The 25,125-nt window shown below is 43.8% G+C and overlaps 5 protein-coding genes across 5 annotated transcripts; 3 read left to right on the forward strand and 2 right to left on the reverse strand.

The window, feature by feature from the left end:
* Positions 1-208: 208 nt before the first annotated feature.
* LOC128755631 (cystatin-B-like) lies at positions 209-1,677 on the forward strand. Its single transcript, XM_053859488.1, has 3 exons — positions 209-375; positions 457-558; positions 1,415-1,677. Exons 1-3 carry the CDS (start codon positions 310-312, stop codon positions 1,538-1,540), a joined length of 294 nt encoding a protein of 97 aa, XP_053715463.1. The 5' UTR covers positions 209-309; the 3' UTR covers positions 1,541-1,677.
* Positions 1,678-9,468: 7,791 nt separating this feature from the next.
* LOC128755630 (cystatin-B-like) lies at positions 9,469-10,823 on the forward strand. Its single transcript, XM_053859486.1, has 3 exons — positions 9,469-9,613; positions 9,701-9,802; positions 10,554-10,823. The coding sequence occupies exons 1-3, from the start codon at positions 9,545-9,547 to the stop codon at positions 10,680-10,682; spliced, it is 300 nt and encodes a 99-aa protein (XP_053715461.1). The 5' UTR covers positions 9,469-9,544; the 3' UTR covers positions 10,683-10,823.
* Positions 10,824-12,457: 1,634 nt separating this feature from the next.
* mix23 (mitochondrial matrix import factor 23) lies at positions 12,458-14,587 on the reverse strand. The gene is made up of 5 exons (XM_053859702.1): positions 14,517-14,587; positions 13,421-13,546; positions 13,192-13,338; positions 12,796-12,855; positions 12,458-12,726 (listed from the first exon to the last, which is right to left on the reverse strand). The coding sequence occupies exons 1-5, from the start codon at positions 14,568-14,570 to the stop codon at positions 12,676-12,678; spliced, it is 438 nt and encodes a 145-aa protein (XP_053715677.1). The 5' UTR covers positions 14,571-14,587; the 3' UTR covers positions 12,458-12,675.
* A 64-nt stretch (positions 14,588-14,651) lies between these two features.
* On the forward strand, positions 14,652-17,642 carry fam162a (family with sequence similarity 162 member A). Its single transcript, XM_053859701.1, has 5 exons — positions 14,652-14,818; positions 15,595-15,699; positions 16,441-16,555; positions 17,200-17,308; positions 17,381-17,642. Exons 1-5 carry the CDS (start codon positions 14,776-14,778, stop codon positions 17,459-17,461), a joined length of 453 nt encoding a protein of 150 aa, XP_053715676.1. The 5' UTR covers positions 14,652-14,775; the 3' UTR covers positions 17,462-17,642.
* Positions 17,643-18,313: 671 nt separating this feature from the next.
* On the reverse strand, positions 18,314-24,572 carry kpna1 (karyopherin alpha 1 (importin alpha 5)). The gene is made up of 14 exons (XM_053859700.1): positions 24,503-24,572; positions 23,280-23,413; positions 23,026-23,139; positions 22,763-22,862; positions 22,571-22,665; positions 22,288-22,419; positions 21,870-21,958; positions 21,539-21,638; positions 21,254-21,417; positions 21,102-21,180; positions 20,897-21,022; positions 20,695-20,822; positions 20,443-20,618; positions 18,314-20,027 (listed from the first exon to the last, which is right to left on the reverse strand). Exons 2-14 carry the CDS (start codon positions 23,403-23,405, stop codon positions 19,840-19,842), a joined length of 1,617 nt encoding a protein of 538 aa, XP_053715675.1. The 5' UTR covers positions 23,406-23,413; positions 24,503-24,572; the 3' UTR covers positions 18,314-19,839.
* Positions 24,573-25,125: the final 553 nt, after the last annotated feature.

Below are 25,125 nucleotides of genomic sequence, written 5' to 3' on the forward strand. Positions count from 1 at the left end.
GAATTCACTTCATTAGAAATATAGGGGAGTCGTCCCATTTTCTATGTTATTTTGAAAATATTGTTGCACAGTTGGACGGTATATGTCATGAGCCACAAGGTTTCTTTACTATATAAAATAGATTTAGGTTTAAAACTGATCTAGCCTTCATATTCTTTGATAACTCAGTGATATTGTTCTTTCCGCGTACCCCCACGCGGATGGTATTGGCCGGAGCGGCGCGTCACGTGACGCACGGACCTGTTCTATGAAACCTCAGCTGCTTCCTTGCTGTGGTGTTGTTGACTGTCTCACCTGCGAACCGTCAAGATGATGCACGGAGGTGCCGAAGATGCCACACCTGCCACTGAGAAGATCCAGAATATGTGTGACAGCGTAAGTCAATCCAATCGCAATCCCTCTTATATTCTTGGTCCAGACAAAAGACAATGCTGACGGAGCTTTTATTCCGTGTAGTTGAAGGAACACGCCGAGAGTAAAACGGGCACGAATTTCGCTGAGTTCACGGCCAAGAGCTTCAGGAGCCAGGTGGTGGCCGGAACCAACTACTTCGTGAAGGTAGTACCACTCCAGGACACGATTTTATCTGCACTGTTTTGAGCCTCTGTCATGTTTCTAAAACCTTTGTTCTACACTTTATTAAGAAACGAGAGCCAAAGAATAAGTGTGTCCAACGGGGCTGATCCAGCCCGCGCACGTCTTCATGTTCACTCAACCTGATTCTCTGCACCTTAATGGCATTGTATTTCAAAATAATGTAGCTTTTCCCAGGTGTCGGAAGTGTGGTCCACATAAGTATCAGAATCAGAAAAACTTTTATTTACCCCAAGGGAAAGTTTGTAACTTAACATGCTCCATTAAACAACAAAAATATAACTATAAAAAATATAAAATACTATATCGACTGTATAAACTGAGCCTTTACAGAGTTACAGTTATAGTTGCCTTCGAGTTATCAGAGGGTGGTGAGAAGCTCACTGTACTTGATGTAATGATAACAGCCGTTTGTTCTCATCTTCACTCTTTCAAGTGCAACACGGCTATGTTTCTCACTTGTTGTTGTTTAAATCAATCTCAATTTAATTGTATATCTATTTTCAGTTACTGTGACTCTGCTACCTGTGTGTCCTCCCAGCACTCTGGTTTCCTCCTAATTCTAAAACTAAACAGATTAATTGAATACTCTTTGTAGCCTAAAAGGGAAATGTTGAAAGGAATGTTGTAGAACCTTGGTGCATTCAAGGGCAGTCTGCCAAAGTACATCTGTGGTTTGAAGAGGGTGTTGACGTGACATCACTATTGCCACCTGACCAACAAAAGGTCTTGAGTAAAACGATATCTACATTTTTTGGGGGGGGGGTGAAAGGTGAAAGTTTGATGGAACAGTTTCTGAAACATTTGTCACCAACTACAGGTTCGCGTGGGAGAGGACCAATATGCCCACCTTCGTATCCACGAACCTCCGCTTTCTCAGGGAGAAGTCAAACTCGGTGACGTACAGTATCCCAAGAAAGAGGAGGATGCAATCGAATTCTTCTGAAGGGATCATGACGCAGCTCAGTCACGCCCTCTGCTGATGATACCAATCAATGCACAGATTTCCCTGTGAGATCGATATTGTTACTTGGTCATTGTTGGTGAGATTGGATTAAATAAAATACAACAAATACGTTTTTATGCTGTTGTTCTTCCTCTGTCATCCTGCGATTTCTATCTCACCTGTTCCTCATCCCAATTATCTGTTCGTTCCTTCCAACAAATCAGAACACAGCGAACCAGAAAAAAAATATTTCAGCGATGAATCACTCATCTCTCCAACCCCTCCCTGACCATCATAGTTAGTTCGATTTTGTTTAGTTCATGGCTGTGCTATCTGGGAGACAAGGACCTGAAATCTTAGAACTGACTGTTGTCTTTGTGCAGAAAATAGTTTTGGTCAAATAAAACACAATAAACTATTGCTCTTATATTTATTACTACATAATTGTGATGCCTTATGAAACACGAAACCTGACAGTACATTGTTAAATGTGTTGCTGTCAATATAAGTCTCTCTTGCCCAGCAGAACTCTCAATAGAAAGTAATTGTTTGGGTGGGCTCCCCCTGGAACTGGAACTTTATCGTGGTGGGGGAGTTTGTGTACCTTGAATGATCCTAGGAGCTATGTTGTCGGGGGCGTTATGCCTCTGGTAGGGTCTCCCATGGCAAACAGGTCCTAGGTGACGGGTCAGACTAAGAGCAGTTCAGAAGCCCTGATGAAAATGACAATAACAAGGACCGTGACGTCGCCTGGCATGGTGCAGCCGGGGCCCCACCCTGGAGCCAGGCCTGGGGTTGGGGCTCGAATGCGAGCGCCTGGTGGTCGGGCCTCTGCCCATGGGGCCCGGCCGGGCCTAGGCCAAATGAACGACATGGGCCGTCCCTCCTGCGGACCCACCACCCGCAGAGGGAGTCATAGGGTTCGGGTGCAAAGAGGACTAGGTGGCAGTCGAGGGCAGGGGACCCAACGACCATGTTCGTGTGGACATTCTCTGGCTTTTGGAACATGGAATGTCACTTCGCTGGGGGGGAAAGAGCCTGAGCTTGTGCGGGAGGTTGAGAGGTACCAGCTAAATATGGTCGGGCTCTCCTCCACGCACAGCCTGGGCTCTGGAACCCAACTCCTTGTGAGAGGCTGGAGTCTCTACTATTCTGGAGTTGCCCGTGGGGAAAGGCGGCAGGCTGGTGTAGGCTTGCTCATAGCCCCGCAGCTCTGCAGCTTCTTGTTGGGGTTTACCCTGGTGAACGAGAGAGTCGCGTCCCTACGCCTACGGGTTGGGGACAGGTGTCTCACGGCGGTCGCCGCTTACGGGCCGAACAGCAGTGCAGACTATCCGAGTCACTGGGAGGGGTGCTTGACAGTGCACCAACAGGGGACTCCATTGTTCTACTGGGAGACTTCAACGCCCACGTAGGCAATGACATCAAGACTTGGAGGGGCGTGATTGGGAAGAACGGCTTACCCGATCTGAACCTCAGCGGTGTTCAACTACTGGATTTCTGTGCCACCCACAGTTTGTCCATAACGAACACCATGTTTGAGCACAAGGGTGTCCATAAGTTCACATGGCACCAGGACACCCTGGGCCTGAGGTCTATGATTGACTTTGCGATCGTGTCATCTAACCTTCAGCCACGTGTCTCGGACACTCAGGTGAAGAGAGGGGCAGAGCTGTCAACCGATCACCACCTAGTGGTGAGTGTGATCCGCTGGCAGAGGAGGAAGCCGGTCAGACCGGGCAGGCCCAAACGTATTGTGAGGGTCTGCTGGGAACGCCTGGCGGAACCCGCTGTCAGTGGCGTCTTTAACTCCCACCTCCGGGAGAGTTTCTCCCAGATCCCGAGGGAGGTAGGTGACATGGAGTCTGAGTGGTCCATGTTCTCCTCCTCCATTGTCAGTGCAGCTGCACGTAGTTGCGGTCGCAAGGTCTCCGGTGCCCGTCGTGGCGGCAATCCCCAAACCCAGTCAGGGTCAGGCTGAAGAAAGAGTCCTATCGGGTCTTGTTGGCCTGTGGGAGGTGGCCAACGTGTACTGGCAGGCAAAGTGTGCCACTTCCCGTGCAGTCTTGGAGGCAAAAACCGGGGTCTGGGAGGAGTTCGGAGAGGCCATGGAGGAGGACTATTGGTCGGCCTCGAAGAAATTCTGGCAAACCGTCCGTCGCCTCAGAAGGGGAAGCAGTGCTTCACGACTACTGTTTACGGTGCAGGGGGGAGACTGCTGACCTCGACTGGTGATGTTGTCGGGCGGTGGAAAGAATACTTCGAGGGTCTCCTCAATCCGGCCGTCACGTCTTCCATTGAGGAAGCGGGGGCTGAGGACTCAGACGACTCTCTCATCATCGAAGTCACCAAGGTTGTGCGTGAGCTCCTCGGTGGTAGGGGCCCGGGGGTGGATGAGATCCGTCCTGACTATCTCAAATCCCTGGATGTTGTAGGGCTGTCGTGGCTGACACGCCTCTGCAACATCGCGTGGCAGTCGAGGACAGTGCCTCTGGACTGGCAGACCGCAGTGGTGGTCCCCCTGTTTCAGAAGGGGGACCGGAGGGTGTGTTCCAACTACAGGGGGATGACACTCCTCAGCCTCCCATGGTTCCCATCGTCTGCAGTAAATCAGACTTGTTCCCGGTGCATGTTGGCCTCCGCCAGGGTTCACCGGTTCTGTTCATTACTTTTATGGACAGAATTTCTTGGCGCAGCCAGGGGTCGTAGGGGATCCGGTTCGGGAACCACAGAATTTCATCTCTGCTATTTGCGGACGATGTTGTTCTGCTGGCCTCATCAGACCGGGACCCTCAGCATGCACTGGGGCGGTTTGCAGCCGTGTGTGAAGCGGCCAGGATGAGGATCAGCACCTCCAAGTCTGAGGCCATGGTTCTCGACCGGAATAAGGTGGTTTGCTCTCTCCGGGTCGGTGGAGAGTTCTTGCCCCAAGTGGGGGAGTTTAAGTATCTCGGGGTCTTGTTCTCGAGTGAGGGAAAAGGGGAGCGTGTGATTGATAGACGGGTTGGTGCAGCGGCAGCAGTGATGCAGTCGCTGTATCGGACTGTCGTGGTAAAGAGGGAGCTGAGTCACAAGACGAAGCTCTCAATTTACTGATCGATCTACGTTCCCACCCTTAGCTATGGTCACGAGCCTTGGGTAATGACCGAAAGCAAGAGATCACGGATACAAGCGGCTGGCAGGGTGGCTGGGTGCACCCTTAGAGATAGGGTGAGGAGTTCGGTCATCCGGGAGGAGCTCGGGGTGGAGCCGCTGCTCCTCCACATCGAGAGGAACCAGCTGAGGTGGCTCGGGCATCTGATCCGGATGCCCCCTGGACGCCTCCCTGGGGAGGTTTTCCGGGCATGTCCTACTGGGAGGAGACCCCGGGGAAGACCCAGGACTCGCTGGAGAGATTATGTCTCCGGTCTGGCCTGGGAACGCCTCGGGATCCCCCGGGAAGAGTTGGAGGAGGTTTGTGCGGACAGGGAAGTTTGGGCTTCCTTGATCCGAATGCTGCCTCCACGACCCGACCCCGGATAAGCGGCAGAAGAAGGTGGAGGTGAAGGTGAAGGAGTTCGAGTAGAACATTCCTTGGTGGTATCAGCATGATATAAGGTAGATTTAAAGAAACAATTACAGTACAATGTCTACATAAGACATTAAAAGAGCTTTAGTTTAAATAAGACGAATGTCTCGGGCTTCAGATTGCTTTGACCAGTATCTGTGTGTTTTGGAGTCGTACAGCCTCTACACTGACCACGAGAATTTGGTGTGTCATTAGCATAACTCACCTTGGTGTGCATTGGAACTATGCACTCTTCACAGCAGCTGATCCATGAAGTCACAGTGTCTGTATACTCATCCAGATTATTGGTAGCAGCCCTGAGCACCTCCCAATCTGTGGTCTCCATACAAGCCTGCAGCTCCTCTCTAGCTTCACTTGTCCAGATCCTCATGCTCCTCACAACAGGCTTTGAAAGCTTCAGCTTCTGCTTGTATGTGGGAACAAGATGAACCATCAAGTGGTCAGAGAGACCCAGTGCAGCTCGAGGGAGGCCGGTATCAGAGTTGTGGAGCGATGAGTAACAGTCATCCAGCACGCTCTGCTCTCTGGTGGGACATTTTACAACCTGCCTGTACCTGGGAAGCTCCTCACTCAGAGTCGCCTTGTTGAAGTCACCAAGCACAATCTCAGGAGAGACTGGGCGGGATATACAGGTATACAGCAGCCAGGATGAATGCAGCGAACTCACGTGGGGAGTAAAATGGCTTACAGTTCACCATCAGACATTCCAGAGAGGGAGAGCAGTGCTGAAAGATCACCATCACATCCGTACACCAGCGATTGTTGATGTAGAAACACAGTCCTCCACCTCTGGTTTTGCCGGCGTGCTCTGGAACCCGGTCCGCGCGGTGAAGCTGGAAACCCTCCAGATGAAGCGCAGTGTCCAGGATGAGATCGCTCAACCACGTCTCTGTGAAACACAAAACACAAGAGGGGGAAAAGTCTCTGTTCCGTCTCAACATCAGCACCAGTTCATCCATCTTATTGCTGAGCGAGCGGACGTTGGAGAGTATTATCCCGGGAAGCGGAGTGCGCGATCCTCTTCGACGAAGGCGAACGAGCGCACTGCCACGTTTCCCTCTCCTCCTGAGTCTCTTCCGCCCAACCAAAAGATGAACTAACTCCGAAACTGACACCAAAAATACTGGTAGTAAGTCAGACAGAGTCATAGCCCTGATGAGTGAAGAGCACGCAGATGCTCCATCAAAACACAAAAATAAACAAAATAACATGCACGATAATTCCAGGCCAGCCTACGTGGGCGCCATCTTGAATCAAATTGAATGTATGTATGGGTCCATCATTTGATTCAGTAATATACCAAATTCATTCAAATGGAAAAAAGGGGCTTCTTTTGGCAAATATACTTATACCATTAAACTGCGATTAATTGAATAATTGAAATTAATTAATCACAAATTCTCTAATTAACTAAAATGACTATATATATATATATATAATATGTCTATTTATATATTGTTACAACTAAAATTTAATTTAATTTAATTTAACAGTTTGCTCTCCAGAAAACACAGAACCTTTGTAAGTGTTCATATATACGGTGTATATATACAAGTATCAGGAGAAAAAAATCAATATGTATTTATTATGGCTTATGGTGATGCACCTAAAGAACAGGGAGAGGGGAAATGGCAAAGCAACATGAAGTTTGAGCTGTGCAGTTGAACCGCCGTCCATCATACGCGCCACTGTTATTTAGTTATGGTGGGGCAGTGTAGACCACACCTTGCACTTTCCAGCGAAAGAATGTGAGTTGCTCATTTTAAAGAAACACTGTTGATTTTATCTTTCTTAGTCATTTCGATGGAACTGAATACTGAAGCTTAAACGCATGCATCTGATGACAGATCCCTGTCTGCTGTGGGACTCTTGTTTTTCCAGTGCCTAGAGATTTACGTCAGCACAGGGGACTTAAGTGAAACAATGTTATCCCCATTTTTGTCTTCAACAAACCAATGGAAAATGGTACTGTAAGGGAAGAAAACAAGGATGAATAGACATGCTGTCAAGAATAGCGTTGTGAGATGGAATGACAAGACTGAAAGTCAAGTGAGTGTCCAAAAATATGTTTAATTTTTTTTTTCTTCCAGTAAATATGGGGACTGCAAAGAGCGGTAAGTGTTATATATATATATATATATATATATATATATATATATATATATATATATATATATATATATATATATATATATATATATATATATATATACTCCTTTCTGGAGTCTTCGGCTGAAGTTATTAATAAAGGTCATACATGTCATATATATATATATATATATATATATATATATATATATATATATATATATATATATATATATATATGTGAGTGTCCAAAAATATGTTTAATTTTTTTTTTCTTCCAGTAAATATGGGGACTGCAAAGAGCGGTAAGTGTTATATATATATATATATATATATATATATATATATATATATATATATATATATATATATATATATATATGACATGTATGACCTTTATTAATAACTTGTGGTCGGGCTCAGCCGAAGACTCCAGAAAGGCATCATAGGGAATCTGAGTGGACCAGTCATATCAAAGGGTCAAACGGTATGTGGCAACTGGACAGAGTCTCCCAACCAAGAGGCAGAAGACGTTGTCCAAGTGATTTGGGACTTTTATGAGGACAATGAGCACCGGCTGAAAACAGAGCTTCATGTGTTCCACTCCAAGAAATCCTTGGCGTTGTGGAGGAAAACACTGTCTGGAACATTTTATATAAAATTAAATATTCCAAAGAGTCAGAGCTACTGCAGGGGCAGAATGGAGTGATATCTATATGGATGATATTTTGGTTTTTGGAGAGACACAGGTATGACACGAGACTCAGCAAAGTATTGGAGTCCATCAGGAAGTCTGGCCTCGAGCTCAGTAAGGAATAATGCAACTGGCGGCGGCCAAAGTTAAAGCTTTGGCCTACTTTGATCCCAAAAGACTGACAGTTGTGAGCCCAGATGCCAGTAGCTATGGCTTAGGTGGTCTGCTGTTACTGGACCACAAAGGGATGCTGAAGCCAGTGGCATTCTGTTCTCGGACTCTGACCAACGGCGAGCAAAGATACCCCCAGATAGAGAAGAAATGTCTCGGGCTTCAGATTGCTTTGACCAGTACCTGTGTGTTTTGGAGTCATACAACCTCTACACTGACCACGAGCATTTAGCTGTTTATGTTCCAGAGAAAAACCTTGTTGCTGCTGACGCACTCTCCTGCCACCCAGTACAGAGCTCCAAAGAAAACAAGGGAGTGAGGGAAAGGAGTGAGAAAACCATCCCTGGACTAGATGACAGACCAGACTGGAAGGGATGGTGAGTTGCAAGCCGTCCTTAACTACATAAGAAGTAGTTGGCCTGAACATATAAAGAGCAGAGCTCTGCCAGCCAAACAGTACTGCCCTGAACGCACACGTCTGAGAGGGCGGAACAGAGCTCTGAGAGGTGCCACTCAGATCGTCATCCCATGCAGCATGCGTGTTGATATGCTCCAGAGGATGCATCAGGGTCACCAGGGTCTCAAACTGAGCCACAAAGAGTCAGCCCTTGCAGAGACATTAGAACCCGAGACAGTATCACCCCAGGTGTCATCGATCATCCAACAGCAGACCGTGCAGGGCCAGTGGTCACAAGAAGTCAAAGAGTGGCGAAGCCTTACAGACGTTATGTTATAGCTAGACAGAGATGGATGACATCTGAGCAAAACAAACATTGCTTCCATTTACTGAAGTGCAGGTAGTCTACCCACTTCCCGCATGTTCTGTTGGTTGTCTTTTGATGTTATTTACAACTTGATGTGTAGATGTGTTAAATCCTAAAGTGGAGAAAGATTTAATAGCACGAGGAGATCTGTATTTTAAAAATGTGGCGACTAATATTTATTGACTTCAGTCATTATTTAAAGTTGCATTCAGTCATTTAAAGTGGCCCTTGACTCTTTCTTTTAGAAAGGCGATGTCAAGTAAAGTGTTTTAAATAAAAGTAGTCACTACACTAGTAGCCTTTGGTTTCATGTTTGAGGTTAACGCCCCACCTAGATTTCGTTCCATGTGACTGACTCTAAATCTCATGACTTGATACACGTTTCCGCAAATTCTCGATGTTGCAATCCTGAATTCACTTCATTAGAAATATAGGGGAGTCGTCCCATTTTCTATGTTATTTTGAAAATATTGTTGCACAGTTGGACGGTATATGTCATGAGCCACAAGGTTTCTTTACTATATAAAACAGATTTAGGTTTAAAACTGATCTAGCCTTCATATTCTTTGATAACTCAGCGATATTGTTCTTTCCGCGTACCCCCACACGGATGGTATAGGCCGGAGCGGCGCGTCACGTGACGCACGGACCTGTTCTATGAAACCTCAGCTGCTTCCTTGCTGTGGTGTTGTTGACTGTCTCACCTGCGAACCGTCAAGATGATGATGTGCGGAGGTGTCGGAGATGCCAAACCTGCCGATAACAAGATCCAGAATATGTGTAAAGACGTAAGTAATCCAATCGCCAATACGTTTCCGTCTTATATTCTTGGTCCAGACAAAAGACAATGCTGACGGAGCTTTTATTCCGTGTAGTTGAAGGAACACGCCGAGAGTAAAACGGGCACGAATTTCGCTGAGTTCACGGCCAAGAGCTTCAGGAGCCAGGTGGTGGCCGGAACCAACTACTTCGTGAAGGTAGTACCACTCCAGGACACGATTTTATCTGCACTGTTTTGAGCCTCTGTCATGTTTCTAAAACCTTTGTTATACACTTTATTAAGAAACGAGAGCCAAAGAATGGGTGTGTCCACTGGTGCTGATCCAGCCCGCGCACGTCTTCATGTTCACTCAACCTGATTCTCTGCACCTTAATGGCATTGTATTTCAAAATAATGTAGCTTTTCCTGGGTGTCGGAAGTGTGGTCCACATAAGTATCAGAATCAGAAAATCTTTTATTTACCCCAAGGGAAAATTTGTAACTTAACATGCTCCATTAAACAACAAAAATCTAAATATAAAATACCATATTGTATAAACAGGGGCTTTCTCAGAGGCTTTCTCACTTCTTGCTTTTAATCAATCTATGAATTTTAATTGTATCTATTTTTAGTTAGTGTGACTCTGCTACCTGTGTGGCTGTCCTCCCAGCACTTTGGTTTCCTCCCATATCTAAAGCCATACAAAGGTTAATTTTTTGCTCTTTATTGCCTGAAAGGGAAATGTTGAAGGGAATGTTGTAGAACTCAGATACCTTGGTGCATTCAAGGGCAGTCTGCCAAAGTACATCTGTGGTTTGCAGAGGGCGTTGACATGACATCACTATTGCCATCTGACCAACAAATGGTCTTGAGTTATATGCCATCTACATCTTTTTTTGGGGGAAAAAAGGCCCAAGTTTGTTTTGTGTGACGGGACAGTTTCTGAAACATTTGTCACCAACTACAGGTTCACGTGGGAGGAGACCAATATGCCCACCTTCGTATCCACGAAGCTCTGCCTTGTAACGGGGGAGGAGTCAAACTCAGTGACGCACAGCATCCCAAGAAAGAGGAGGATGCAATCGAATTCTTCTGAAGGGATCATGACGCAGCTCAGTCACGCCCTCTGCTGATGATACCAATCAATGCACAGATTTCCCTGTGAGATCGATATTGTTACTTGGTCATTGTTGGTGAGATTGGACGCCACTTTTTAAATAAAATACAACAAATACGTTTTATGCTGTTGTTCTTGCTCTGTCATCCTGCGATTTCTATATCGCACCTGTTCCTTGTCCCAATTATCTGTTCATTCCTTCCAACAAATCAGAGCACAGCGAACCAGAAAAAAAAAGTTCAGCGATGAATCACTCATCTCTCCAACACCTCCCTGACCATCATAGTTAGTTCGATTTTGTTTAGTTTATGGCTGCGCTATCTGGGAGAAAAGGACCTCAAATATTAGAACTGACTGTTATCTTTGTGCAGAAAGGAGTTTTGGTCAAATGAAACACAATAAACTATTGCTCTTATATTTATTACTACATACTATGTAGTGAGTCAAATTGTGATGCCTTATGAAACACGAAACCTGACAGTACATTGTTAAATGTGTTGCTGTCAATATAAGTCTTTGTTGCCCAGCAGAACTCTCAATAGAACATAATTGTTTGGGTAGTAAAGCCACAACCTTTAACCTCACCTTTGCTCAAATGAGTCCTGAAGTTTGGCTCCTAATCTGCTTTGTGACTGTCAGAGATGAGGTGGACTGCAGAGTGCAAAAGAGAAAATGTGAGATGAAAGCGCCTTTCCTTCAAATGTGCTCACCATCAGTAGTACTGAACTGAAATATGGCCCAATGCTTTCAGCCACCAACCAACCAGTGTTTCTAAAACCTGCTTTACACTTTCATATTGGATGTTGTGTTGATGATGCAAAAAATGGTCTTCACCCTGTCACTGACACTTCTCGGTCTGGATATCTCCAGACTCATTTGGGAGGAGCCAACCACCTCCTGGTTGATCAGGTTCATCCCGGTTAGGGACATGTTTGCTTCATGAATTTGCAGCAGGACAAGACGGAATATGAGCCACTTGTTCCCTTTTGATCTGATACTGACATGAGTCATCCGGGGCTTGGCTTGGCCTCTTCCCCATCACTAAACTGCCATCAAAAATGCATGCCATTTAACGTCTGATAAAACAAAGAATCAAAAAATTGTGACATTTTCTCTTTAAAATTGTAACTGACTCTCATGCTCAGTATCATCACGGAATATCTGCATGTTGCTCTACAGCATGTGATGTTGCCTGCTGCAAACAACGTGGGATTGAAAGACACATGGACTTAACATCATGCACCTTAGAACAGGGGTCACCAACCTTTTAGCAACCGCTAGCTACTCCTAGGGCACTGTGTGACACGAAGGACTACCGCTGAAATCACGATATATAATCAATGATAAATTATATTCCTCTCGAATACTTGTCTCATTGCGGAGTTTTCACTGTAATTGCCAACGGTGTATCAAAAAAAGGAATCACAAAATCAAACGTAAGATGGTTATTACATGAACATGGATTACATGGTCTCTGCGGGCTACCTGGTGCCCGAGGGCAACGTGTTGGTGACCCCTGACTTAGAGAATCATGTTTGCTCCAGCAGCACTCATTATTAAACCATGGCATGGTGGTTGCTATCCAACTAAGGCCTTTGGTGTGCAAAGCTCAGTTGAAGAGTTTGTCTCTCCTTCTCATCTTTGTGTGTATTTACTCATGATCACTTCCCACAACAGTCCAATGGACATGAAGTTAAAATCCTAACATGCAGTTACATAAAATAACAGCACAGGGTGACAAATGCTGCTTCAGAAGCATTTTTTTTATTCTCAGACATAAACTTCACCGGAAGACATCACACAGCATTTTTTAAAAACCGGATTCTTTTGTACAATGTTCCACACTGAGGAAGCACACAGCTACGGTGGTCGAAAACGGAACACGTAAAGGAGACAAGATCTGCTGCTGGGAGGAATTCTCTCATTATCGAGGCCCAGGATAAATCACTGCCCCCAAAGCTCGAGCTTGGTGTTAATTCACTTTTGGAGGCGTGTAGTGAATTCGACATCTTTCATTGAAAACCTGAAATATAACAAACAGTCAGAGCAGTTGTAAAACATGCACATTTTTAAAAGAAAAAAAAATAGATACCTTCAGACTTCTATCATTGACCACCTCCTCCACGTTCAGCTCGGACTGCATGAGCTTTAGCTACAAGAAGAGGGCGGCAGAGAGATGACTTTGGGCATTACAACAGCTTGCCAAGTAGCTGGCCTGACATGTTCACAGTCAGTGGGAGAAGTCTGATTTAAATGACATTAAATATGGAGATGTGAAAGGCCTGGAGAATTCCTGCTTTGGATCACAGTTCTGTGCTTTGTACAGGTCCATACAACTCGACCACATCAGCAGCAGTCTACAATGTAATTCCTTTCATTTGAGTATTTTTTTTCAGAAGAGGAGATTACATAAAATTAATATGAGCTTGAAACATTCATAATTCGATCGTATTACCATAGTCAATTTTATATTTATTTACAATCTTACTTTGGTCTGCTCCTTCCTGAGTTGTTTGATTAGTGCCAGGTTTTCCTCATCTTTCGTTCTCCTCTCCCGCAGTTCTCCCACCACCTCAGATGTTTGGGCTATACAGGTCTTGATGGCTCTCTCTCTGCTGTGATGGGCCTCCACCATCTGTGGATCAAATGGCACTGGGTTTATTCAGTCACCATTACAAAACAACGTAGCGTAGCCAAACCAGAACAATCACACTCACTGACTCATAGAGCTGTTTGCAGGTTTGTGTGGCGTCCACTTTGCCAGAGAAGGAGACCGTGGGAACAGTGGTGTTGAGCGCGTGGACAATTCGGTCATCTATGGTTCGCATCACCTTCAGCACCTCCTGAGAAACACATCAGATGAGTCAGGCCAGTCCGACATTTCTTAGTGATGAAAAACTTGATGGGATCCTTAAAGATCTTTTCAGTGTTTTTCTTTCTTTGTGCTGCAACAAAAGTCCCCTCCCTGAAAAGGGTTGTGCATATCCCACTGGGCAGATGACCCAAGGCAGGGTGCTGAACTCATGTCACTGTACTGTCCTGGAAAAACACAGGTACTTTGGGGGACACCGTTCTCTTGTGTTCTTGGCACATGCTCTAAAAATGAATCTAGACAGAATAAACATCCAAAAATAAATGAGAAACAGTCGACAAGGTTCCACAAAAATCGTAGCAGACCATTTAGAAATGACATAAGTGACCTCTGACTTAACAAAAAAAAGGGCCCCTCAGGAGAGCAGCGTCTCGTTTTACCCAGGCGTTTATATTTTGTATTTAATTATTATTTACAAACTCTTAACGAAACTTTCATCTGACAACATGGCGACTGTCAAACATTTTTCACTAGATCTATTGTTGTCATTACTGTTTTAGTGCAGTATATCTGAACAACTTACTTAGAAATGAAACGACAGAACTTATGCTTCTACTTCATGTTTGTTTTGCAACAGACATCGGCGACTTGTATTTAAACGTGTGACTGCTTCCTACAACATTTTGTTTCATCTCCAACACACTCATGCTCAGTTGGCAGTTGTCAAATGTACTTGCAGAGGGATTCCATAATAAATGTTTGTAAGAGAAGGAGGTCTGTTTGCACAATGCAAGGTTCTTCAGTGTGGCCGCTGCGCGACGGGAACTGTGCAACTTGGTCAACGAGCGACTCGCGTTCTCGTGTTGATTCAAACTCCACCGTGAGGTCACCGCGAGCAAACCACACGACGAGACAGTCGAGCCCAAAGAGATGAACCAACATCTCGCCACATGTCTGTTACATGCCCGCAAGCCATCGAAAAATCCACAAATCCAGTTTACCTGAAACATTGCAAAGTCCTCACAGTTTAAAGTTGTTCCGCCGGACGCCGCCATGACAGACAGGACCCTGGTTACAGGCGGAGGCTGTCCAAAAAGGTGCCTGCTGCGGTTAAGGCATTTTTAATCAGGCGTTCTCTTCGGGCTACCAAACTAGCGGCGCTGTTAGCTGGTTGACTTTCAGCAGCTGACGGAGTCGTGTTGTTGTGAAGTCGATGTGTGGTTCAACTTTACTGAACTAATCCGACGAACACAACCAGAGATGAGTTTTGCCAGGGCGACCCTTTCTCTCGGAAACTTCATAGGTACGTATCGTTTAATGCAACTGTCGTTTTGCTTAACCACGCTATTTAATGGGTGAACTACAACTTTAAGCGACTGTATTTACGTTACTTCACATTTTCAGTACAAACTATCAGAAAATATTGGGAAATTAGACTGGGCTGTGAACAATCCTATTTTCAATTTGATAGTTTAAATATGTACCGATTTTTAGTTCATAACACGACAAACATTCTCGAATAAAGCATTTATTACAATTACTACATTATTACTTTACTTTACTACAAATGTCTCTATGAGCTTCATAAACAAGACACGTATTCATCACATCATTCCCGTCATCACTCATAGATTACACACACACTGGCAATTTCCATCACTGGGGCGAAAAAGAGCAGAATCACTGATCGACTATCAAATCATATTATTTCTTCACATTCCATCCGACTGCAGCAATAATTTTTTTTCCAGTCCACCGGCCCTTGACTTACAGACAATTATGTTTGTGTTGATGTTGTGTCATGTTTCATTCATGTTAGGAACTTTGTTTTATATAACATTGTTATCGAGGTTCTATGTCATCTTCTGTCAAGCTTTGATGTTTCACTTATATAATATTGTTTAATTTAACCAACAAGTGGAGTGACAAAAGACAAGAGACTCCCGTCTCTATTTTCTCCAGTATAAAATAAATATCATTCTTTTCTCGTCTTCACCAGCTGTTGCGATGATGTTGATAAATGCAGGTTCTGTTTTAGGTGTGCTATTTTTTGTTTTGTTGGCTGTTTCTTCTTCGCAGTCCGACGTTGGAGGCCGGTGACACAGACATGGACTCCACACAGAGGGATGTGCATTAAACCGCAAGAGGTCAAGGCGTCACCTCCGCCGACAGTCCCTGCCACTGGTAACTAAATGGTTGCCTCACTGAGAACACTTTGCATTGAAAGAGAAACCACGTCACATCACACAAACTCCTAGATGAGTGGCAGATTTGAGGAGCGCTTTGTTATTATCGAGATGTTCACATCTTCATCTACTGTGTGTTGGATCTTAAGAAAAGTCACATACATGTCCCTCGACCTCACAGCCAAAAATACACTAAGGTTATCCATGTTTGAAAAGTTTCTCCATAGTCTGAAAAAGTCTGTCTGTTGCGTTCTTTATCCAGTGTGGTGTGGGTCAGTGCGGGTTACATAAATGATCTTTCATGATATAGGTTTTTATTACAGTCAGCAGGCTAAAGGAATCGCTTTTTGTGTAGGAACCATTTTTTATTCGTAAAAGTAACTAAGTTATAAATGGATGAGCGTTCTTTCACGCCTCAGTGTATGTGAAAGTTCATCTTCATCTTGCTAACACTGTAGATAAAACTTGTTGCGTGGAAGAGTGTAATTGGTTCCCTTTATTTAAAGTGGTTAGCTTGTTGGAGACATTTCTTGAAGATCTTGCCTCTTTTTGTATACTAGTTGTCCTCTATGATTGCTTGTTTGTAGATCTCAGTGGTCCCATAGGAAGCTGGGATACAGGATGTGGGGTCACGGTCTGGATAAAGCTAGACTCACTAGGGCGTCTTGAAGTCTGTTTAGTTGTGCGCTTCGGTGATCCTGCTGCTCATCTATTCAGTTCATCTGTTCTCTCCCTGCAGAATCACCACAAGTGAGCTTCAAGATTCCCGGCTACAGACCCTCCAACATGGACAAGAAAATACTTATCTGGGCAGGGCGCTTTAAAACAGTCGACCAGATCCCTGAGATTGTGTCGTGAGTAGCATCTTCCTTTTTGCCCAAGACTGCCAAAGACGCTTTAATCTCATTGGTCAGTTGTTTGTCTGTTGAATTGAGTTTAAAGGAACATAATGAGCTTAATGGTGCTGTTCAGAACACCAGGGTGGACGTCTCATTTGATCTGCTGCCATGATAATCTGTCTGGCTGTCAACTCCCAACCGCAGGTTCTCTGGACACACTACTGCAGTTTATTTAATAAATCCAACTCCAGACCAGAAGCCTGGCTTGGTTGTAACCGGTGTGCAAACAAATTTACTTTCGTCCTGGTGACGTCTTATTGAGGTCAGAGGTCAGATGGGATAGTAGTCCTGGCTTGGTTTCAACAACCAATCCAGCTGCAGTTAAGCAAGAGACAAAGGGATACAGTTGGTAGGTTTTATTGTCAAATTGTACTTTGGATTTTTCCCTTTATAACTCTGTTACCATCTACACCTACTACAGCTACTTGGCCTGTGTGGGCATGAAACGGTGAATATCTTCTACTTTTTGTTGATAATTTATATCAGCACAGAAGCAGCAATGATTGACTGAAAGCCTTTATCGACACTGTGAAGGAGTGGATAAAATAAATACCCTCATGACCCACGAGTATTTCCATGTTCCACCTGTCTGACTGCAGGTTTGAAATGCTGGACGCGGCGAGGAACAAAGTAAGGGTGAAAATCTGCTACTTGATGATTGCGGCAACAATAGGAGGCTGTATGTTGATGGTGTTCCTTGGCAAACGGGTGAGTCAAGACAGATGAGTGACAGATTTGATGTTAAAAGATGTTAAACTGAATCGTTTATTGCTGTTGCAGGCCATGGGCAGACACGAGTCCCTGACTTCACAGAACATGGAGAAGAAAGCCAAGTGGAGAGAAGAGATGGAAAGAAAGTAGCAAACTACTGGTCCTTTGACTCAGTGAAGGGAGACGATACACCACCTTTTCAAATAAAGTAAATGATTTAAGTTTTCTTCATTCTACTGCAGCATATTTCATTGATTTAGTATTCTATGTTCATTGACCATGTTAAATTGTTTAAATATTCAGCACCAATAAACTTCTATTATGTATTATATTGGAGGTTTTGCATCTGAATCAATGTCATGTCAGGGAGATGTTCATCACTCAGCATATTGAGATGAGATATTTAACTTAATTGTTTTTAATTGTTAACAAAGGACAAGCCAAACAGGAGGTGCGATCAACAGTGTGTAGTCCTTAGAAACATTTCATACCCAGTTTTAATGACTGAAAGACATTGATCCAAAGCACCGTAAAAAACTTGGATTGCAAATCAGAATGGAAGACGATTCACTGGTATGTTTGTGTCAAGATTCCACCAAAAGTTGATGCTCTATGATGAAGAGCTTTCAGGAATAAAGTGATTTGGAATCAATTCTAGCCCAAGCAGAGGATGGTTTCTCAAAAGTGCACAACATTTTTTTTCTCACCAAAACTGCTGAGACTGACCAAGAAGTATCACGTTTTGTCGTATAAAGTCAAAGACAGACAATCGGAGTCAGAGTGGCAAACAAAGACCGACAGCAGCCTAAAATGAAGTAACACTAAGGAGCCGAGCACTTTCTGATGGTAAGCTAAGCACTTCTCAGACCTTCTGTAAGTAGTTTGAACAAGTTACATTAAGATCAATTCTACCTACATAAACTAAAATTAACCACAAAGAATCAGATTCACTTGTTCATTAAACGGCTTTTATGCAAATGACATAACAGGGAACAGTTGTTGCACAAACTCAATAACACCAACGGTCATGAAAATGTAGCGCTAGCTGTCTCTCACAGAGACCCCGACAAATAAGATTTAAGCCGCAAAAAGAGAATTCAGTAAACATTCAGATTTCCTATTTCAAGTTTGATCTGGATACACTTTTTTTTTTTCCTTTAAATTATCAGGAAGGTTTTTGAAGGTTCGGTATTATGGCACCGTCAGCGTCCGGTTAAGAGGCTAACTCCAAACAATTTTAAGTTGAAAAACAAGAACTACAACCGCTGGTTCATGTGTGGGTGATTTGGCTTCAACTTAGAAACCCAAACTCATAAGATGGATGTTTCAAACCGCTCCGTTGCCAAATTCTCACTCTGATTCGGGGTCAGAAAGAGTTGGAGAGGCTTTGCTGAGGCAGCCAGGTCTGATTGTAATTAGTGTGCTGACAGTTCCAGTCCACCATGCTCTTCGTCTTCACTCTCTTGGGACGGAGCTGAACTGACGCGAATCCTTGTCATATCTGACGGGTCAGAGGAACAGGCCACTCCTCTTTACACGTTGCATCCTGAGATAGGAAGAGCCGAGTCCACATCCGGTAAGTTAATCCAATAGGTGCAGGCATCAGTCCTGAACTAAAGTGCTGCAAATTAAATGAAAAAAGTGGAGAGTAAAAATCCCCGCTGGTCTGCTACCGGACAGTTTCCAAAGTTACAATGTCGGTTTAGTCTTGTCTAAGTCCGTCCAATTGTCTCAGTGCGAGGGAAGACAGCCATCTTCCCATGATTCCATGGGTTTACTCACGTCACACCAGAGGCGGGAGGCCGTCCAGGAGCCGATGCTGGTCGGAGGTCCAATAACTGGATGAGGGGAATGCATGATATGAGATCCAGGTGGGATCAGAAGCAGCCAGCATAGTTTCAGACAAGCCCCGTCTTCTAAAGACACACTGACATTCTAATTTGTCCACAAGTGGTCTAATGTTGCAGAAGAGACTGGAAGAGGCTTTCCCTCTTTGAGTTAAGTGCCGTTATGAGGTCAGTAGACTGTGGTTGGGTCAGTCCTGTGACCAAGTGGTGTCACTGCTGCATGGTCCATCCAGTGGATCTGTCTTCCTTTGTTTGTTAGGTAAGCTTGTCCGTTTCTGACTGTGAGTCATTGGTGCTTTACTCACACAATCTGGGGTCAATCGTTGAGGGGGGGGAGGGGCGAGTGGAAGGTGGCCGAGCATCGTTTTGGGGGAAATAGAAGGAAGGCGTACTTGGGACAACGATGACATGGAGGCCAGATTTGAGGTTGTGAAAAGTTGGACAAGAGGGAGGACTAGTGGATCCCTCACAAACTGGGCAACAGAACAGCAGAACTTGACCCACATACGATGGACGCACGCGCTCCTCTACGTTTCATTCATATTCATGATAAGGTCTTTCTCTCTGGGAGTAGTATGGGGAGAGGCAGAGGCCTGGTGCTCTCAACAGGGTGAGAGAGAGAGAGAGAGAGAGAGATGAGCAGAGGATGAAGGTGAAGCACGGAAGAGGAACATTTTCGGTTTATAGCTGGAAGCCTTCCATTGGGGCCTCACACTGCTGGAAGAGAAACTGTTGCTGCTGCAGATCCACAGCGGGAGCCAGAGACGCGTCTTCTTCATCTGTGCTGAAGTAGCGCTCCACCAGGTCGTAAGCTTTCTGGTACACATCCTGGTTCTCGTGACCCTGCAGGTACTCAAGCTTGTCCAGACCTGTGGTGACATCAACAATGTTTAAAATAGCGCACTTCAGAGCTGCAAAAAATGTAAATAAATCAGGACAACATGATTTGATGTTTAATGATGATGATGATGACGTAAGATTTTAGTACCACAATACTTCAATGTACACTGCCTGGCCAAAGAAGGACACCACCGACACAGTATTGGCATCATTAATGCTAAACTGTTAAATATACTTTGTTGTCAACTAACATTTCAACAAACAGCACCGCAAGACGATCATCGACCGGCTTATGTCACATGACCTACATGAGCAGAGCCCAAATGTGAGTTATTTTACTGAGGTGGGGTGGGGAGAGCAGCTGACCAGCAAATCATGGGCAAGTCCCGATATTTACAGTATAGAACGACTGATGTATAACAAAATGAAAAAATGTGCGCTGACCATAAGCCTCTTCAATGGGAGCGCAGTACGGGTTGATGCCCCCTCCTCTCTTGGCTTCCTGTTCACCCAGTCTGAGGATGTTCTCCAGCCCATTAAGAGCCACCTGCACAATTTTGGAGTCCATCAGAGTGAGTAGGTCACACAGAGGCTTGATGCAACCCAGTTCCACAAGGTGCCTGAAGAAGACAAATGAAAGCGGTCAGTCTCTGAAGCCATCTTTATGGTTTCTCCATCACAGGTTTGCGGTCCAACCTTATCTGCTGTGAGGAGCCTCCAGAGGTTGCATTGGTTATCGCCCATGCTGCCTCTTTTCGTGTGCGAAACTCAGCCACCTGTAGGATGTTGATGAGAGGAGGCAGCAGACCTGCATCCACCACCATCTGCCAAGAGTACGACATGATGAAAATCCCACTCAAACCTTTTTCTGAGACTGCTGGTGCTTCTGAACACGCACCTGTATCTGTGCACGGTTTCCTGCAGTGATGTTGGAAATGGTCCAGCAGGCCTCTTTCTTGATCGATTCTTTCGGACTGCTCAGCAGGTGATGTAGAGACTGAAGTGCAGAGCAGTTTAAGATCACCTGAAAGACAGGACGCGGTTAAAAGCCCTAGATTCTTGGTGACGGCATCAACAGACTAACTTTATTGGTGTGCACCTACCTGTGTCTGTAAATCATCACCAGTGACAATGTTACCGACCGCCCGCAGCGCTGGAGACACCACCTTATAATCAGTGTGCCTGGAGAAGAATATGTGTTTAGGCTTCAGTAATGGACGACAGCAGTCACTTCTGCAGGACTCTAGCAACTCACATCAGTAATTCCACCAGTCTGCGACAAACTCCGGAGTCAATAACAGCCTGGATTTTATCGTTGGGACCATCAGATAAATAAGAGAGAGCCCAACATGCGTCTGCCATAATGTCCGTGTCGTTGACGAAAAGAAGCCAAGACAGCACCTTCAAACATGGCGACACCTGCAGGACAGAAAGGATCGTTACACTTGAGCAGCTGACAGCGCGGCCGTTTAGTTTATGGTGTTGAAATACGAGGAGCAAAGTCAAGTGTCTCAACGATCAGTTTATTTTGAGGTATTACCTTTGTGAAGTCTGGGGGAGGGTTTTTTCCTCTACACAGGTTTGAGAGTGCCCACACGGCGTTCCTCATCATTGTAAGACGATTTTGTTTAGCAAGCAGCCTGCAAGAGATTTATGGCACTTAATCAGGGAAAATGTGAAGCTTATTGAGCAGAAGCAAAAAGTACCAGAAATGTTATGGATGGATTTCATTAGTTTCACACTTCTATGTTGCCTGTTGTTATTATTCAACTAAACAAATGTACAAACTTAATATGACTGCTACAACTTGCAAGTTGTAAAAGTTGTGGTCAAAATTGAAAAAAATATATATATATATTTGTCATACTTACTGAATCAAGGAGGGCAGAATGTTGCAGTCGATGACAAAGTCTCTGCATTCCGTGCTGTCTCCTGCAATGTTTCCCAAAGCCCACACAGCCTGTAGGGACCAAATAGGAATCTTTAGGTCAGACATTCCAACACTCAGCTGATCAAAATGTAAAAGTAAAAAAGTAAGTGAGCGTCAAATACTATATTCAAAGAAGCAATCCCAAGGAATTAGCAGAAATCAACTGTTTTTTTAAATAAAAAACACAGCACAAGAACTATGCACTCCGAAAATGAAAAACAACAGATGGATAAGGTTGCTGGTGTAAGTTGATCATGACTGGTGGAAAAGTTGACAAGTAGGAATCTTCTCAAACTCAAACACGCTGTTGTCTGCTCTGTTTGTCTCTGTTAGCTTTGAACTGTGCTTGCTGAACTCGCCTGTTCCTGTACGTCCTCGAAGTCCGAGCTGAGCATCTCGATGAAAATGGGCACAGCGCCTGCTTGGATGACCACACGCGTCTGGTGGGATGTACCAGATGCAATGTTGGTCAACACCCACGCCGCCTCAAACTAGAAACAGAATGAAATATAAATAAGTTGTGTTGGCATCATCAAACACAAACAACAACATGAATTAATAACAACAATAATACTAAGGTAGAACAGGCTGATTTCTTCCATGTTCCGCTGAACACACCAGCACCTAACCACATTTACTTACCTGCAGTGTGCAATTTTCTCGCCTCTTTAAGAACTCGACAAACCGCTCCACCACACCAGAAGTAGCAATGACTTCATCAATGGGTGGATTGGGCTCTGTTGGACACAAGTATGAACATAATGAGGACAAATAATCCCAAACCCCTCTAAAAAATGAGATTACACTTGAAACAATGCTTTAAAAAAAAATCACCTTTTGAAAGTAGTTTCCTGAATCGCTGAGTCCCAATAAGTTGCTGCTCAGGAGAACTAGAGAAGATCATTTGAATCATGTCTTCAGAGATGACTCCACCCTGGAGAGACAAAAATACATCATCAGCATCAAGATTTCCACTGCAACTGTTTACAAAACCGATGAAGAAACACAAAATTCAAGTTCAGTAACAAGTTAGAGGCCATGACTAAAAACTAGAATATTTGTTCATTAAAAGGAGTTAGGAGCAAAGTGTCCTATACCAAGAGTGGGTCCATGTTGTTTGCCTGGGACTCCAGGTAGCCGCTGTCTGCCATCCCGTCATCATCCAAGTTGCCATCCTCCTGTGCTGTGTCAACATTTCTTCTCTTAAACAGCTGTTAAACAGCAATGAGGAAGGAAAATGAATACACTCAGCAAATAATGAGCAGGTAGCTATTCCATCAGAATGTCTATGTCGACATTTTGGACACAATTTATATCACATTTTAACATCACCGCCCGACCCAGCGCTCACCTGCTCATCTTTCTTTTGTTTGCGAAGCTGCAGGCCTTCTTCTTCCCTCCTTCTTCTCATTTCATCTGTGTTGAGAGACTTGTTCTTGTAGCTCTTAAGTCGTGCATTGTCCTTAGTTTGACTCATTGTGCAGCCTGTGAGGATGAGTAAACACCATTTTACTTAAATATAAACGAGCCCGGAACTCATTTTGTTAGATGGTCAAACAAACATATTTGAGATCATTTACTTTAGAATTGCTGATCCTCACTAAAACTGGCTGATTATATTTCCGACCTATGTGGATACATGCAATAGACCCGGTATATGGCAGCAGGAGCAGCTCCCTTTACAACAACATGCATTTTCTCAACAGGGAACCTTGAGCGAAACGCATCATATGAGCTGAGGTTACACTATGAACCACATGTCTCTCTGACAAATTTAGACAGTGTGATGGAAGACCAAGGACTGTTGAGGGTCTCTCTGGATACATTTCCAGAATGCATCATTGGCTTCATATTTCAGAAATTGCAGATATTATTACATTCATTTTCGTATCATATCACATCACTATAAATGGCTACAAGGGAAAAACAACGACACACTACTCCAAATATGTAAAAATATAAATATGTAAAATTGATCCCAGAAAAAAATAAATAAAAACAACAATAAAACAATAAATTCTATACATATTTGAACGCACCATCTCCAGGACATATTTTTCATTAAAAGTATGCTGTGGCACCAGATGCGTCATTAGCTACGATTGCTGTCAGTGATTTGCAGTACATGAATAAATGCACACAAATTAATATTTGCCCATTTCACTAGAAAATGTGAAAAACGACTAAACACTCACTACACGCACTGGACACAATAGCTAACACAACACATAGAAGCAATATATGCAAACGGAACCAGGACACTAAAGGACACAACGTTGTTGGTTGACTCAGAGAGAATAGCTACTATATTATACCGCTATACTAACTACATCTATTATTGAAAGTGACAAGAATGAGTGATGATCATGTTATCGGCTGAACTAAGAGAAAGGTTGGTGTTATGAAACAAACAGTGCTAGCTCGGCTGTTAGCATTGCGGCTGTCATCGTTCAAAACACCATGAGGATCCGCGATAATTGTACTGTTTATGATACGTATGACTATATATTTATTGGACATAGTGGCTGACCCCAAAAAAGTATCATATATGCGAATGAATTATCGAAATCTGACCTGAAAATTCGGGCTCTGTAATCCCTTAACGTTTAGGCCACAGTCACTTCAGCCGTCGCCGGTATTTCAATGCGCATGCGCAGCTGTCCGCATCAGATGTTTAGCTTCACCCCCCCCGCCCACAGACCACACCGGAAAGTGTTCTGGCTGGAAATCAACGCATAAATATACATATTTATATATATATATATATATATATATATATATATATATATATATATATATATATATATATATATATATATATATATATATATATATATATATATATATATATAATATACATATATAATATATATATATTATATGTAATTGCTGTGTAATTATTTTACTATTAATTTATTTTATAGTTTTACTATTGATTTATGATCTAATCAATGTATTATTTATTATTAAATATTTTAACAGTTTAACACATTGAATTAATCATCAAAATGATCACAGCCTTTAATTTAAAACAAAGTATGTTATTTAATGAAATCAAGTGTTGGCCGCAGGACAGTCTTTTATAACACATAACACATGTCCTCACAAACACTTCTGTCGTTGAATAACATGCATTGCTGAGGTCACGCATATATGTGTATGGCTGATAAATGGCTTGTTCTCAAACAGCGACCACG

The sequence above is a fragment of the Synchiropus splendidus genome, chromosome 3 (assembly GCF_027744825.2).
Source record: "Synchiropus splendidus isolate RoL2022-P1 chromosome 3, RoL_Sspl_1.0, whole genome shotgun sequence".
Taxonomy (NCBI): domain Eukaryota; kingdom Metazoa; phylum Chordata; class Actinopteri; order Syngnathiformes; family Callionymidae; genus Synchiropus; species Synchiropus splendidus.

Coding starts and splice junctions, on each gene's coding strand:
- kpna1 (XM_053859700.1), bottom strand. CDS start 23,405: ATGAGTCAAACTAAGGACAATGCACGACTTAAGAGCTACAAGAACAAG. Junction 20,823..20,896: donor GAAACCGTGCACAGATACAG/GTGCGTGTTCAG, acceptor TACTCTTGGCAG/ATGGTGGTGGATGCAGGTCT. Junction 20,028..20,442: donor TCCCATTGAAGAGGCTTATG/GTCAGCGCACAT, acceptor ATGTCACCACAG/GTCTGGACAAGCTTGAGTAC.
- fam162a (XM_053859701.1), top strand. CDS start 14,776: ATGAGTTTTGCCAGGGCGACCCTTTCTCTCGGAAACTTCATAG. Junction 14,819..15,594: donor TTCTCTCGGAAACTTCATAG/GTACGTATCGTT, acceptor TCTTCTTCGCAG/TCCGACGTTGGAGGCCGGTG. Junction 16,556..17,199: donor CAGATCCCTGAGATTGTGTC/GTGAGTAGCATC, acceptor GTCTGACTGCAG/GTTTGAAATGCTGGACGCGG.
- mix23 (XM_053859702.1), bottom strand. CDS start 14,570: ATGGCGGCGTCCGGCGGAACAACTTTAAACTGTGAGGACTTTGCAATG. Junction 13,547..14,516: donor AGGACTTTGCAATGTTTCAG/GTAAACTGGATT, acceptor TGTGTTTCTCAG/GAGGTGCTGAAGGTGATGCG. Junction 12,856..13,191: donor TCAGGAAGGAGCAGACCAAA/GTAAGATTGTAA, acceptor CTCTTCTTGTAG/CTAAAGCTCATGCAGTCCGA.
- LOC128755631 (XM_053859488.1), top strand. CDS start 310: ATGATGCACGGAGGTGCCGAAGATGCCACACCTGCCACTGAGAAGATC. Junction 376..456: donor TCCAGAATATGTGTGACAGC/GTAAGTCAATCC, acceptor TATTCCGTGTAG/TTGAAGGAACACGCCGAGAG. Junction 559..1,414: donor GAACCAACTACTTCGTGAAG/GTAGTACCACTC, acceptor CACCAACTACAG/GTTCGCGTGGGAGAGGACCA.
- LOC128755630 (XM_053859486.1), top strand. CDS start 9,545: ATGATGATGTGCGGAGGTGTCGGAGATGCCAAACCTGCCGATAACAAG. Junction 9,614..9,700: donor TCCAGAATATGTGTAAAGAC/GTAAGTAATCCA, acceptor TATTCCGTGTAG/TTGAAGGAACACGCCGAGAG. Junction 9,803..10,553: donor GAACCAACTACTTCGTGAAG/GTAGTACCACTC, acceptor CACCAACTACAG/GTTCACGTGGGAGGAGACCA.